General features: G+C 40.9%; 1 protein-coding gene across 4 annotated transcripts in view; it reads left to right on the forward strand.

The window, feature by feature from the left end:
• p4ha2 (prolyl 4-hydroxylase subunit alpha 2) overlaps nt 1-14,676 on the forward strand; it is a 37,976-nt gene that overhangs the window by 21,492 nt on the left and 1,808 nt on the right. For 3 of the 4 annotated variants that reach the window (XM_011492379.3, XM_020699620.2, XM_020699619.2), the window contains exons 10-14: nt 1,384-1,483; nt 12,367-12,420; nt 13,023-13,088; nt 14,273-14,341; nt 14,572-14,668. In XM_011492379.3, the coding sequence (XP_011490681.1) occupies nt 1,384-1,483; nt 12,367-12,420; nt 13,023-13,088; nt 14,273-14,341; nt 14,572-14,668 (386 nt within the window). Of the gene's footprint in view, nt 1-1,383; nt 1,484-12,366; nt 12,421-12,906; nt 12,967-13,022; nt 13,089-14,272; nt 14,342-14,571; nt 14,669-14,676 lie in introns of all 4 variants that reach the window. The other variant, XM_004084205.4, reaches the window with a different exon arrangement.

Below are 14,676 nucleotides of genomic sequence, written 5' to 3' on the forward strand. Positions count from 1 at the left end.
CTTCCAAGAATTGTGTACAGATCCTTGCAACATTGGGCCGTGCATTATCATGCTGCAACATGAGGTGATGTTGTTGGATGTACGGCACAACAATGGGCCCCAGGATCTCTTCACGGTATCTCTGTGCATTCAAAATGCCATCAATGAAACGCACCTGTGTTCTTCGCCCATAACATATGCCTGCCCATACCATAACCCCACCACCACCATGGGCTACTCGATCCACAACATTGACATCAGAAAACTGCTCACCCACACAACGCCACACATGCTGTCTGCCATCTGCCCTGAACAGTGTAAACCGGGATTCATCCGTGAAGAGAACACCTCTCCAACGTGCCAGATGCCATCGCATGTGAGCATTTGCCCACTCAACTCGGTTACGATGACGAACTGGAGTGAGGTCGAGACCTTGATGAGGACGACGAGCATGCAGATGAGCTTCCCTGAGACGGTTTCTGACAGTTTGTGCAGAAATTCTGTGGTTATGCAAACCGATTGTTTCAGCAGCTGTCTGAGTGGCTGGTCTCAGACGAACTTGGAGGTGGACATGCTGGATGTGGAGGTCTTGGGCTGGTGTGGTTACATGTGGTCTGCGGTTGTGAGGCCGGTTGGATGTGCTGCCAAATTCTCGGAAACGCCTTTGGAGATGGCTTATGGTGGAGAAATGAACATTCAATTCCCTAGCAACAGCACTGGTGGACATTCCTGCTATCAGCATGCCAATTGCACGCTCCCTCAAAACTTGCGACATCTGTGGCATTGTGCTGTGTGATACAACTGAAGATTTCAGAGTGGCCTTTTCTTGTGGCCAGTCTAAGGCACACCTGTGCAATAATCATGCTGTCTAATCAGCATCTTGATATGGCACACCTGTGAGGTGGGATGGATTGTCTTGGCAAAGGAGAAGTGCTCACTATCACAAATTTAGACAGATTTGTGAAAAATATTTCAGAGAACTGGTTATTTTGTTTATGTGGAAAATGTTTCACATCTTTGAATTCATACCATAATAAATGGGAGCAATAACAAAAGTGTTGCGTTTATATTTTTGGTCAGTGTATAAGAATGACTATCTGGAAAGTTTGAAGCAAAGATCAGTTTTAGGTAAAAATAGTAATCCCTTGCTGTCTATAGAAGCATATTTGTTTCAAACTTACCTTAATTTAGCATCTCCTTGAAAGCAAGGACATACAGTAAGTGAAAACTATTTTATTTTATATCAGGGGAAAATATTCAGGCTCCAAGGGGTCAAATTACAGGTCTCCCTAATACATTAAAACAGAAGTCTGCTTATTGATGAGTCGCTAACATATAGCTGAAACACACTTTAAAATGAAAGTTTAATATTTTTGCAATAAAAAATTTGCTTTTTTTATTCAGTGCATGGTTGGAAGGAGAAGATGATCCTGTCATCGACAGAGTCAATCAGAGAATACAAGACATCACTGGCCTAACAGTGGAAACTGCAGAGTTATTGCAGGTAATGTACAAGAAAAGATTATGTTTTATTATTGGAACATCTACAGTATCTTTATTTGCAGGAAAAAACCTGTCAGGTTTTGAGTAATTACACTCAGAAAAAAAATGGTTAAACAGATCTGGTTCCAATTAGCTCTTAAATTACGTATAAGATAACAGATGAAAAACAAAACGTGACATTGTAGCCTGAAACGCAGCCCTAAGTCAAATCTTCAATATGCCAGAAATGTGGTTTCAGCTCTCAGAGATTCCATGTGATTTGAAGAAAGCAGCAGCCACATCCTCTCAAGCACACTTGATTTACTGAAGCTTGGAAGAAGTTTTGGCAATTTTCAAACCTGATATTTGCCAGTTTCTTTTTTAATTTTTTTGGGGGGCATAATTCAAATGGTATAAAAAAGAAACAAAAGTGTTGCTACCAACAAATCTGTGAAGAATTATAAAGCGATTTCTACATTTTGTCTAGATTTTTTTGCGACCAACGCAAATCCTTCAGGGATGGAAAACATTTAAATTAGGGATGGCACGTTTGACACAGACGTTTCGGCGCGCGTTTCACCTTCATGAAACAGAGTGTTTCGGGGCGTGTGTCAACTAGCGCAGATTACATGGTTGATGACGTATGACGCGCCAAATGCATCGTTTGTTAGAACCACGGTTAAGATGTCACTTGCGTTTCGAACAGTTGGGTGCGCTATTCTCTATTCACCAGATGCCGCAGTTCTGTGTGGTTTCAAAGCCCTGAATGGGTGGTTCATTTTTCTGGCACAATTACATGAACCCCAAGGGAAGCTTCATGAAGCTTCTATTCACATCCCTAATTTAAATGGTTGCCAAACAAAACACTTGCATTAGCTGCTGCTAACAGTAAATTTCCAGTTTAACTGTCAGGTTGGGAGGTCTTGTGGTCATCAAGGACCCAAAATGCAGAGACGGGAGGCACACGGTTCCAGGGCAGGGGGTTTATTTAACAAAAGGCGCTGCAGAGCAGGGCAACAAAACTAAACTTACTGTGGGCAAAACATGAAAACATGGCAGAAGGGAAGAGACGGTAATGGACCAGCACAGACAGCACTGACAAGACACAGGTGAACAGGATCAGGAGAGATTGGGACTAGGGAAGTAGAACTCAAAAGCATGACAAAACAGGAAACCTTTCAAAATAAAACAGGAAACAGAACTCAAACATGACAGAAACAATACGGAAAGCAAAAACCAATACAAAGAAACCCACACCATGACATTAAGAGGGGCCTGTTGCACAAAAGTAAGATAAGGGATTAAGCCAGGATATCTTGGTGATCCTGGCTCAATTGATCCCCAATCCGGTTGCACTAAAGCTGGATAGGGGGCAGGAGGATATGTTATGGTATAAGTTACCATGGAGATTTATTCTGTGGAGCTAGCCTGCTCCAGACCAGGCTAACTTCCAGGATCTATTTAATCTCATCCCTAATGTCAGTCAGCAGTCGCCACAAATGGAAACCAATAGTTATTTCATTGCTCACCATACATTGTTATCACATATAACTAGACCCGCTGTCATTATTTAAACGTTCGTGATCATTAATTTCAATCATTTTGGATAAATAATGAGTTTTAGATGATGTTGCTATCATTAGATAATTTACAGTTTCCCATAGACTATAAGGCTATATGTAAAATGATAGAACATTAGGGCCACAGAGGGAAAAAAAGACAAGTCATAATATTGTAACCAGTTGTTTTAAAGGAGGACAGTTGTTAAAATGACAGATGTTGGGCATTTCGTGAAATTGTCCTTCAGTATGGTTTCATAAACGAAGACATGCTGATGTGCCAGAATACGAAGTATCACATTTTCATAACTATCAAAACTGTAAAAAGAATATGTTGCTTTTCTGCAGAAAGAACCAGCCTCATAAATTTATTACTTTATCCTTTTTTCCTTAGTGGGCCCTAGTACTCTGTCATACAAAATAATACACATTCCATTAAAATATAAAAACACAATGTGTAACATTATATTTCTTTATTGAATAAGGACAAAACAAAGCAGGTAAACTACACTCAAAAAACGTTCACTTTGAATGAACATAAAAAAATTATGGAAATGATTTCCACATGATTAGATAGGGTTACTTGAACAAAAATGAATCATATTGGTCCTACTCAATGTACTTAGGTTCAAACTAATAAAGTTGATTCAATCTAAATACTGCAGTTGGACCCAACTTTAAATTAATATTGTTGCTCACTCTAAAAAGATAAAAGTTGATCCTACTAATTTGAATCACTTCAATTGGTCACACCTCATTAAATTAAGTTTATTCAACTTAAATTTGTATGACTACCTAACACAACTTATGTTGATATAACTTAATTTTTTGCTTTAATTTTATTTATACATCTGACATTGATAAAGTTTTCCAAAGTTCCAACCAATGGGTCTTTTAATTTTCACATCAAAGACATTAAATACGCAGTAATATCCCACATCACAAGACAGGAATTCTAATAACGCAAATTCCGTTTTAAGTTACATGAACAGTTCACCGCACAAGGGGTTTGGTCATCATCCTCTCCCACACTCTAACTCATGGTGCAGAAAAGAAATAAACATATCAGTTTAAATCACTAGTTAAAACAGAGTAAAACAGCTAGACAATAAAACCCACGGACAAAAACTCCCACTTACACCCCAATCTGCCCAGATAGACAAAGAAAATGGAATCCCACAATTCCTTGAGATTACTAATGTATCCAATTTAACGGTATCATATTGGATCACCATGATTGAAATTAGTAACTTTTAAATGGATTATTTTTATGTACGATCGACATGATTCATTCACGTAAGATTTACAAACATAACATTTTCTGGTTGAAATGACAACTTACATTTTCATAAAATTAATTGGCTGGTAATTTAATTTAAAAAAATCTTGAGTGTGCTTTATCACTGTGGCAGTGTTGCCTTTCTTCTTAATTATATCTTTTACCTCCTCGTATGCCTCCATGAGGATTTGTGCTTCCGACGGGGAAAGGTACGCGACTCTAGTTGCCATGGTAAATCAGTTTATCTTTGATCTTCGGCGGGGTCTGTTTGAGTGAGCCGTGAGCGTGCACCTATCCAGGATTGGTTACACCTGGCTTGATGAATCCGTGTCTGCTCATCCTGGCTTGGTCTTTGTGCAACCAATTAAGCCTGGACGCACATGTTTTGGATTCATTGAGCTCAGCTCAGTCATTTATCCCGGATGTCTTAATTCTACTTTTGTGCAACAGGCCCCAGGTCATTAGGGTTTATTGAAAATATGTTTACATATTTATTGTTTGGGTGTATGTTTGTAAATTTGCAGTATGCTTACAGCATGGGCACAGTGTGGGTGTATGATCCAGAGGTTATTAGTCTGTAAGTGGTAAAGATAAAACAGCTAATATCCAGCTGAGCTCATGGAGATGTAGGATTTCTTAGAATGGCTCTTTTTGACTATTTTGAAGTTCCCAGTGTTTCATCCAATCCTACAAACTCAAAGAAATCCCGAAAATAAATAATGTCACGATCAGTGTGGGCACAATATGCAGGACGCAGAAAGCTCAGAAAAAGCGTTCGTTTTATTTCGGAAATAAACTTAGAATTGCTTGAAATACTGCCAGATGCTCGTAGCTCGGGAAACACACAAAACAATCCGGCAACAAACGTGAGGAAGACGCAGATTATAAAACAGGAGGAGTGATGAACCAGCAACAAACAGGTGCGCACAACAGGGGGGTATTCCAGGAAGCATGTTTAAACTACCCTGACTTTAACCCTGAACTCTGGCTGAAATCCGCCTGAACTTGCTTACTCTGGGTATGTCGGTTCCAAAAGACTAGATATGAGTTAGCGTAATTACGCTCGACTTGGTAACCCTGGGTAATGCACGTGCACAGCAGGTACATAAAGACATTCTCAATGGATCGCCGATTTACGGAGTCACCATGGAAACGCTTGGTGAAAAAAAAAGGAAAGTGCTATACTTCAGTGAGACGGAATCAGAGATTAATGACGGCGTATGAAGATTATACGTCCATCAAAAAAGTAACACGGCTGCATCATCAGCAAAAGAAAGAGTTTCTGCTTGTAGTAGAAGAACAGACAAAGTAAACACACGAGATTCTGATCTTGTTTCCATTTTCCTTGTGACACGTATATATATATATATAACTTATCCAATTTTGCCACCTTAAATGAACTTTCTTGAACTCTCATATGTCATAAGTGTGAGCCGGCAGACATGCTCATTTTTAAAACAATAAAAAGGACGAAAAAAAATTCAATTAAATTCATCAAAGAAACTTCTGACGTTGTCATTACAGAAAGGAATGGTAGGGGTGCTATATAAACTCCTCATCCTCTCCTTCACTCTCACTCAGGGTGCAGAGACTTAAGCATAGTAGGACAGCTAAATAACTAAACACATTTGGTCAAAAACCCACACTTAAACCCAAATCTGTCCAAACAGGCAAAGGGAATTGTTTCCCACAATCCCTTGCGGTGCCGATCTAACAGCAGCACCAAAGTTACACCTACTTAATTGAATTAATTTCAATGAAAGTACAATAACTGTCTGAAAACTACATGTTATTTTTAAGACGACTTAACAAAAAAAGGATTTATCTTAACTGAAGCAAATAATTAAGTTGGATCAAAGTAAAAAAGTTTATTTTTCCAACATCCATATGTGGTCTTATCACCCTCTCACGGTGCAAAAAGTATTATCTGAACTTCTTCATCCATTAAATCCTCTTCAAATAGACACGCCATGCTGCTTCACCTCTCTAAAAACAAATTAACTTTCAACTAAACCTGCTCCAGACCAGGGGGGTATTCCAGAAAGCAGGTTATGCTAGCTCCCACGGTAAGTTTGAGGCTAAGGAGGTTCCAGAAATGGAGGTATGTTTCAGGGTAGGTCAAGTTGCCATAGCAACTCGTGCTCTGAACATAACCTGGTCTGGAGCAGGTTTAGTTGAAGGTTAGTTTGTTTTCAGAGAGGTGAAGCAGCATGGCGTGTCCATTTGAAGATGATTTAGTGGATGAAGAAGCTCAGATAATACTTTTTCCACCATGAGAGGGTGATAAGACCACATATGGATGTTGGAAAGATAAACTATTTTTACTTTGATCTAACTTAATTATTTGCTTCAGTTAAGATAATTAAAAATCTTTTTTTTGTTAAGTCAGTTTAAAAATAACACACAGTTTTTAAACAGTTATGTTGCTTTCATTCAAATTAATTCAATTAAGTAGGTGTAACTTTGGTGCTGCTGTTAGATCGGCACCGCAAGGGATTGTGGGATACCATTCCCTTTGCCTGTCTGGACGGATTTGGGTTTAAGTGTGGGTTTTTGACCAAATGTGTTTAGTTGTTTAGCTGTTTTACTGTGTTTTACAGTGTTTTGCCGAGTTATTTTGTCCTACTTTGCTCAAGTCTCTGCACCATGAGGGAGAGGGAGGGAGAGGATGATGAGTTTATATAGCACCCCTACAATCAAATATTATACTGACAATGTTGGAAAATTCCTAAATGAATGAACGCATCAAGCACACACTGTTTTGTTCTTTTTATTGTCATAAAAATGAGTATATCTGCCGGCTCAAACTTAGACATATGAGAGTTCAAGAATTATAATTCATTAAGATGGAAAAAAGATTAATTGAATTGGAGTAATATGACATTTATTTAAATAAATATGTAAATTTGAGTTGTATAAACAATTATTGAGTTTTATAGACGTAAGAAATTAGGTTGAATAAATTTAACTCAATTACTTGTTACCAATAGAAGTAATTCATTTAAGTTGGCAAAATTGGATAAGTTATATATATATATATATCATCCACAACACTTTAGACATACCGGATCGGTCGAGGCCCGGGTTAACAACGACCGCCACCGATGCTGTTAACCTACAGGGTGTCGGTGGAAATTTGACTACTGTTGGTCGAAGAAAGAGGGGAGGCAGAAGGGCCCGTGGCCAGAGAGAGAAGGGAAAAGGCAGGAACATAGGTTTGAGAATAGGGACTCTTAACGTTGGCACAATGAAAGGGAAAGGCAGAGAGCTGGCAGACATGATGGAGAGAAGGAAGGTAGATGTACTGTGTGTGCAGGAGACAAGGTGGAAGGGCAGCAAGGCACGTAGTATTGGAGGAGGATACAAACTGTTCTATCATGGTGTTGATAGGAAGAGAAACGGGGTAGGTGTGATTCTGAAGGGGGAGTTTGTAAACAGTGTTCTAGAGGTGAAAAGAGTCTCAGACAGGATGATGAGCTTAAAGTTAGAAATCGAAGGGGTGATGGTGAATGTAGTCAGTGGGTATGCGCCACAGGTTGGCTGTGAGTTAGAAGTGAAGGAGAGATTCTGGAGTGAGTTGGATGAGGTCATAGAGAGTTTCCCCAGAGGAGAGAGAGTTGTTATTGGAGCAGACTTTAATGGGCATGTTGGTGAGGGCAATAGAGGTGATGAGGAGGTGATGGGCAGGTTTGGTGTGAAGGAAAGGAATCTGGAGGGACAGATGGTGGTGGACTTTGCGAAGAGGATGGAAATGGCTGTAGTCAACACTTACTTCCAGAAGAGAGAGGAACATAGAGTGACATACAGAAGTGGAGGTAGGAGTACCCAGGTGGACTACATCCTATGTAGACGAGGTCATTTGAGAGAGGTTAATGACTGCAAAGTGGTGGTAGGAGAGAGTGTAGCCAGACAGCACCGCATGGTGGTGTGTAAGATGACTCTGGAGGTCAGGAAGAAGAAGAGAGGGAAAACAGAAAAGAAGACCAAGTGGTGGAAGCTACAGAATGAAGAAACTTGTGAGGAATTTAGGCAGAAGTTGAGACAGGTTCTGGGTGGTCAGGATGAGCTTCCAGATGACTGGGAAACTACAGCAGAAATTATCAGGGAAACAGGTAGGAAGGTGCTAGGTGTGTCATCTGGAAAGAGGAAAGACGGTAAAGAGACTTGGTGGTGGAATGAGGAAGTACAGGAATGCGTCCAGAGGAAGAGGTTGGCTAAAAAGAAGTGGGATGTAGAAAGGACTGAGGAAGGTAGACAGGAGTACAAGGAAGCGCAGCGTAGAGTGAAAAGAGAGGTGGCAAAGGCCAAACAGAAGGCTTACGATGAGCTATATGACAGGTTAGACACAAAGGAAGGAGAGAAGGACTTGTACAGGCTAGCCAGACAGAGAGACAGAGATGGGAAGGACGTGCAACAGATAAGGGTGATTAAGGACAGAGATGGAAAGGTGCTAACAACCCAGGAGAGTGTACAGAAAAGATGGAAGGAGTATTTTGAGGAGCTGATGAACGTGGAAAATGACAGGGAAAGAAGGGAGGAAGATGTGGTTGTTGTGGAGCAGGAAGTAGCAGAGATTGGAAAGGATGAGGTTAGGAAGGCTCTGAAAAGGATGAAGAGCGGAAAGGCCGTTGGTCCTGATGACCTACCTGTGGAGGTATGGAAGTGCTTAGGAGAGACAGCAGTGGAATTTCTAACGAGGTTGTTCAATAGGATTTTAGAGAGTGAGAAGATGCCTGAGGAATGGAGGAGAAGCGTTCTGGTTCCGATCTTTAAGAACAAGGGTGACACGCAGAACTGCAGCAACTATAGAGGAATAAAGTTGATGAGCCACACAATGAAGCTGTGGGAAAGAGTAGTGGAAGCCAGGCTTAGGAAGAAGGTGGAGATTTGTGAGCAGCAGTATGGTTTCATGCCCCGTAAGAGCACCACTGATGCCATTTTTGCTTTGAGAATGTTGATGGAAAAGTACAGAGAAGGTCAGAAGGAGCTGCACTGTGTGTTCGTAGATTTAGAGAAGGCGTATGACAGGGTGCCGAGGGAGGAGCTGTGGTACTGTATGAGGTCGTCTGGAGTGGCAGAGAAGTATGTCAGAGTAGTTCAGGACATGTATGAGAGAAGTATGACGGTGGTGAGATGTGCTGTAGGTCAGACAGAGGAGTTCAAGGTGGAGGTGGGACTACACCAAGGATCAGCTTTGAGTCCTTTTTTGTTTGCTATGCTGATGGACAGGCTGACAGACGAGGTAAGACAGGAATCTCCCTGGACAATGATGTTTGCGGATGACATTGTAATTTGTAGTGAGAGTAGAGAGCAGGTGGAGGAACAGCTAAAGAGGTGGAGGTTTGCTCTGGAAAGAAGAGGCATGAAGGTCAGTCGTAGTAAGACAGAATACATGTGTCTGAACGAGAGGGATCAAGGTAGAAGCGTTAGGTTACAGGGGGCTGAGGTGAAGAAGGTGCAGGAGTTTAAGTACTTGGGGTCAACAGTTCAGTGTGATGGGGAGTGTGGAAAAGAGGTGAAGAGGCGAGTGCAGGCAGGTTGGAGCGGGTGGAGGAAAGTGTCAGGAGTGTTGTGTGACAGAAGAGTGTCAGCAAGACTCAAAGGAAAGGTGTACAAGACAGTGGTGAGACCAGCTCTGCTCTATGGGTTAGAGACGGTAGCAGTGAGACAGAGACAAGAGGCTGAGATGGAGGTAGCGGAGATGAAGATGTTGAGGTTCTCCTTAGGAGTGACCAGGTTAGACAGGATAAGGAACGAGTACATCAGAGGGACGGCTCATGTTGCCTGTGTTAGCGACAAAGTCAGAGAAGCCAGACTGAGATGGTTTGGACATGTTCAGAGGAGGGATAGTGGATATATTGGTAGAAGGATGTTGGAGATGGAGCTGCCTGGCAGGAGGGCAAGAGGACGGCCAAAGAGGAGATACATGGATGTCTTAACAGGGGACATGAAGTTGGCTAATGTTAGGGTAGAAGATGTCCATGATAGAGTGAGGTGGAAAAGGATGATTCGCTGTGGCAACCCCTGATGGGAAAAGCCGAAAGAGAAAGAAGATATATATATATATATATATATATATATATATATATATATATATATATATATATATATATATATATATATATATATATATATACATATATATATATACACACACATATATATATATATATATACGTCACATGAAAATGGAAATAAGATCAGAAACTCGTGCGTTTACTTTGTCTGTTCTTCTACTACAAGCAGAAACTCTTTCTTTTGCCGTGTTACTTTTTTGATGGACGTATAATCTTCATACGCCGTCATTAAAATCTCAGACTACGTCTCACTGAAGTATAGCGCTTTCTTTTTTTTTCCACGCGTTTCCATGGTGACTCCGGAAATCGGCGATCTATTGAGAACGTCTTTATGTACTTGACATGCACATGCATTACCCAGGGTTTCCAAGTCGAGCGTAATTACGCTAACCCATATCCGGTCTCTTGGAACCGACATACCCAGAGTTAGCAAGTTCAGGTGGATTTCAGCCAGAGTTCAGGCTTAAAGGCAGGCTGGTTTAAACATGCTTCCTGGAATACCCCCCAGGTTATGTTCAGAGCATGAGTTACTATGCCAACTTGACATACCCTGAAACATACCTCTGTTTTTGGAACTGAAAGCTGAGGTTATCAACTTCCTTAGCCTCAAACTTACCGTGGGAGCTAGCATAACCTGCTTTCTGGAATACCCCCCAGGGAGAAACAGGTGATGACACTGAGGGAGAATTACACTGGGGAGGAATCAAGACACCTAAAATGAGAGGACAACAGGAAGTAACAAATAAACTAAAATAAAAACAGGAAAACCCCATAGCTAAATATCACAAAAAGTGATTATTTTGGCATCTCATGGGGTAATCACAAACTTTTAAAACACACCCAAAACATGGAAGATCCTTTAAGACTCAATCAATCAAATTGTATTTACAAAAGGGTTTCTCGTACTTTACGCAGCTCGAAGCGCTTTACAAATAAAAACAAAACCATAAACACAGAAATTAAAATTAAAAACCGTCCCCACCCTTGACCCTCCCCCCTGTTACCACATACATCCCATGACCCCCCACACCATGTCTACAATCACTTTCAATTTCCTGGAGCTTGCTCTTTGTAGACGCTCCCTTGGCAGCCGTCTCACTGCTGCCTCCCCGTACGGAGAGGTCGTTTTTTGAGTGAAGCCAAAACAAACAGAGATGCTTCCTATTAGTTTTAAACTTTTTCTGAAAGCGTCCGCAAGTCTGAATCTGGGAATATCTCGCCAACTGTTCTTGTGCGCCTCCTGCTCAAACTAGTGCTATATTCTGCTGTGCTTTATAGCAGGAAAATGTCAGGATCCTTTCCTGATACGCAGATTTTTACTAGAGCATTTATCTGTATTAATAAACAAGGATAAAATAAATATTGGTTCCTTGATCAAGGTGTAACATCTGATTTCAATCGAGTCTGAAACCATGCGGAATCCCTAGTACGGTAAATAGGAGACAAATATGTAATATGTCAATGTTTTGCTTCTCTGACTCCTCTTTTAAACAGAGTGTCCTCTCTGTCAAGAATCTGTACATTTTGGTCTTGGAATGAGTGTCCTTTATCTTTTAAATGTGCATAAACCAGCCAACCTGGTCCTGAGGCATTGATCCTCCTGGGTTGGTACTTCCTCTTATGTATTGGCTATTTTGTTTCTCCAGTGTAAGGCTCTGATCATTCCTCCCTGCACTGGACTACAAAAAGGACGTAACTACTTCTTTCTTTTGGTGTGGGGTCTTTTGGGTGAACCACATTCTGCCTCTGTGTGTTGGTAGATTTGCAGAGTAGGTTTTTCTTTGTTCCAACTGGGAGAATGTGGTTGACCTACCATGAGGATGGATGTGGGACTTGAACCCACTACCACTCAGACTGTTGAAGCCAATTAGATGAGTGGTCGACGCCACATATAGAGCGTTACATATGCGAGAACTAAAGACCAACATCATCTTTAAACATGCACAATGTGCTGTCTTTTCTAATTTTGTTGTGTTTTTATGGTTACTAGGTTGCAAACTATGGCGTTGGTGGACAGTATGAGCCACATTTCGACTTTTCAAGGGTAGGTTTACTTTTTAATATATTTTCTTCCACTTTCTGTTCACTTTATTTAAGTTTTTACTACACAATTTGTATGCTTTTATCCTGAAACACAAAAAGGTTGGAAAAAAGCTGAATATATAATTGGTTCTTGGTGATCATATTCCTGGCACACTAAGCTTTCTGTTAAATCATTTGGGAAGCATTTCCCTTTTCAGTGCCCCTGGTGTTTTTGACCCCGCTCAAGGGCAACAGCCCTAAAACTCATCACAAAGGACAAAAAAAAATGCCATATGACTTTAGGTGATTCTGTCTAAAGGCACACTGGTTTATGGGTTAATCCAACCAACAAAATCCATCCAGACCTTATTTATATATGCCTAATGTAGTTGAAACGTAAGCAAAACCCAAGTTATTCTGCAGGCTTGAGTGCAGTTTATGCTCCAAGTGGCTGGCTCCTAAAGAGTCCTTCTGATTGATGGGTTAAACATCTAAACATCTGTTGCAGCGTCCTTTTGACAGCAACCTCAAGGTCGATGGAAATAGGCTTGCAACGTTCCTAAACTACGTAAGTAATCGGTGCTGCTTTTATTGTGTTTTTTACTCTCAGTTTTATCTTTATAGAAAGATGAGCCTGATGCTTTCAAAAGGTTAGGCACTGGAAATCGCATGGCAACTTTTTTGAACTACGTAAGTATGTACATGTGGTCACTGTTGATGGAGGGCCGGTGGTGGCTATAATCCACACCATCCCGTTTGTTAGGACAAGGTTTCATTTCACTATTTTATGTTTATCTGTTGCCAAAATCTCCTCTACAAGGGCCCTTGGTGCTACGCCCTTTCTGCAAGCTAGATCTTTTTTCACCGTTTCTGACTGAGAGAAACAGAAACAGAAATTGTTGAGTTCACTTGGACACCAAATAAAATGAAATGCCAGAAAGAAAGTGACTAATTGCACGTAATTTTACAAATATTTGTGGCTAGTGCTAAACTTTCTTCTTGGCCACACGGACACAGAGGAAGGGTTAAGTCTAGGATTACGGGTTACGGTTAAGCTGCGTTGAGACCAAACGCGATTTTGGCGGTAGAGGCGGCCAGTTTCAATGTTTAGTCAAAGGTACAGACATGATCTAAGGTCCAGCGGCACAATATGAGCGAAATAGATTTGATACCCGTGTAAACCATCAGAACTAAATCACCCAACAATCCCTGTCTCGGCTCCTGTTGGGCGAAGGCTGATGGAGCTGGAACAATCCCAATGCCGGCTCTTGGGAGGCGAGCTGGCGGACTGCAGGATGCGGAGCTAGCCTGCTCGGGCCTCCTGAACTTTATGATATTTTTCTCACTTTCATGGAGGCAATAATAAAAAAAGGTCCCCTGATTTTATTCTTGTTTTTATTTTGACCTTCTCTGGTTAATGCGGGACAGCAAGCCTTCAAACGTAGTCAGAGCGAGAACACAAATGCAAAGAACACATTTGGGACTTTGACTTTCATTATGAATAATTGGGGCCAGTTACAAAATCTGGCGTTGGACGCACTTAAAAAGCATGCAGGCAACGCAGCAATGTGCCATCTTCTCTTCTACTACTAAAACTGTTGTGACATCACAACTGTTCATTTAAACTGAGCGACTTTGCGACAGTTTGATTGACAGCTAAATTAATAAAGTGCAAAACTTTGTCGACCTGCTCTGTTCAGATCTGTCATTTATGTTAATATTAAACCACAATTACATGGTTAGCAGCCAAGATTTTATTTGTTCCATTCCACAAAACTAAGAACACCTAGTTCTTACACTTTTTCATTTTTCATTTAGTCTGACATTGATTGAGAGAATGAAGTGTGTGTTTCATTCTTTGTGGTTTTTTTCAGATGAGTGATGTAGAAGCAGGAGGTGCCACGGTCTTCCCAGACTTTGGAGCATCAATCTGGCCAAGAAAGGTGACAGAAAAGATTCAATGCGCTCTTCTTTTCTCTTCTTCTGTAACGTTTAAAAAGTGTGAATATCTGTAGGTTTGCTAAGTCGTGTATAAAAGATCTACTGGACAAAATTGATAGAAGATATGATTTTATGATTTTTGCATTGCTTGTATGAATTTAACCAAGGTCATTTGAAGTAGTTATGAGTCACTCAATCCTTCCAACACTCATTTTGGATGCTCCCTCTGCAGGGAACAGCTGTGTTCTGGTACAATCTCTTCAGGAGTGGGGAGGGAGACTACAGGACAAGACATGCAGCCTGTCCTGTTTTAGTGGGAAGCAAATGGGGTGAGTTC

This window comes from Oryzias latipes, chromosome 14, assembly GCF_002234675.1.
Source record: "Oryzias latipes chromosome 14, ASM223467v1".
Lineage (NCBI taxonomy): Eukaryota > Metazoa > Chordata > Actinopteri > Beloniformes > Adrianichthyidae > Oryzias > Oryzias latipes.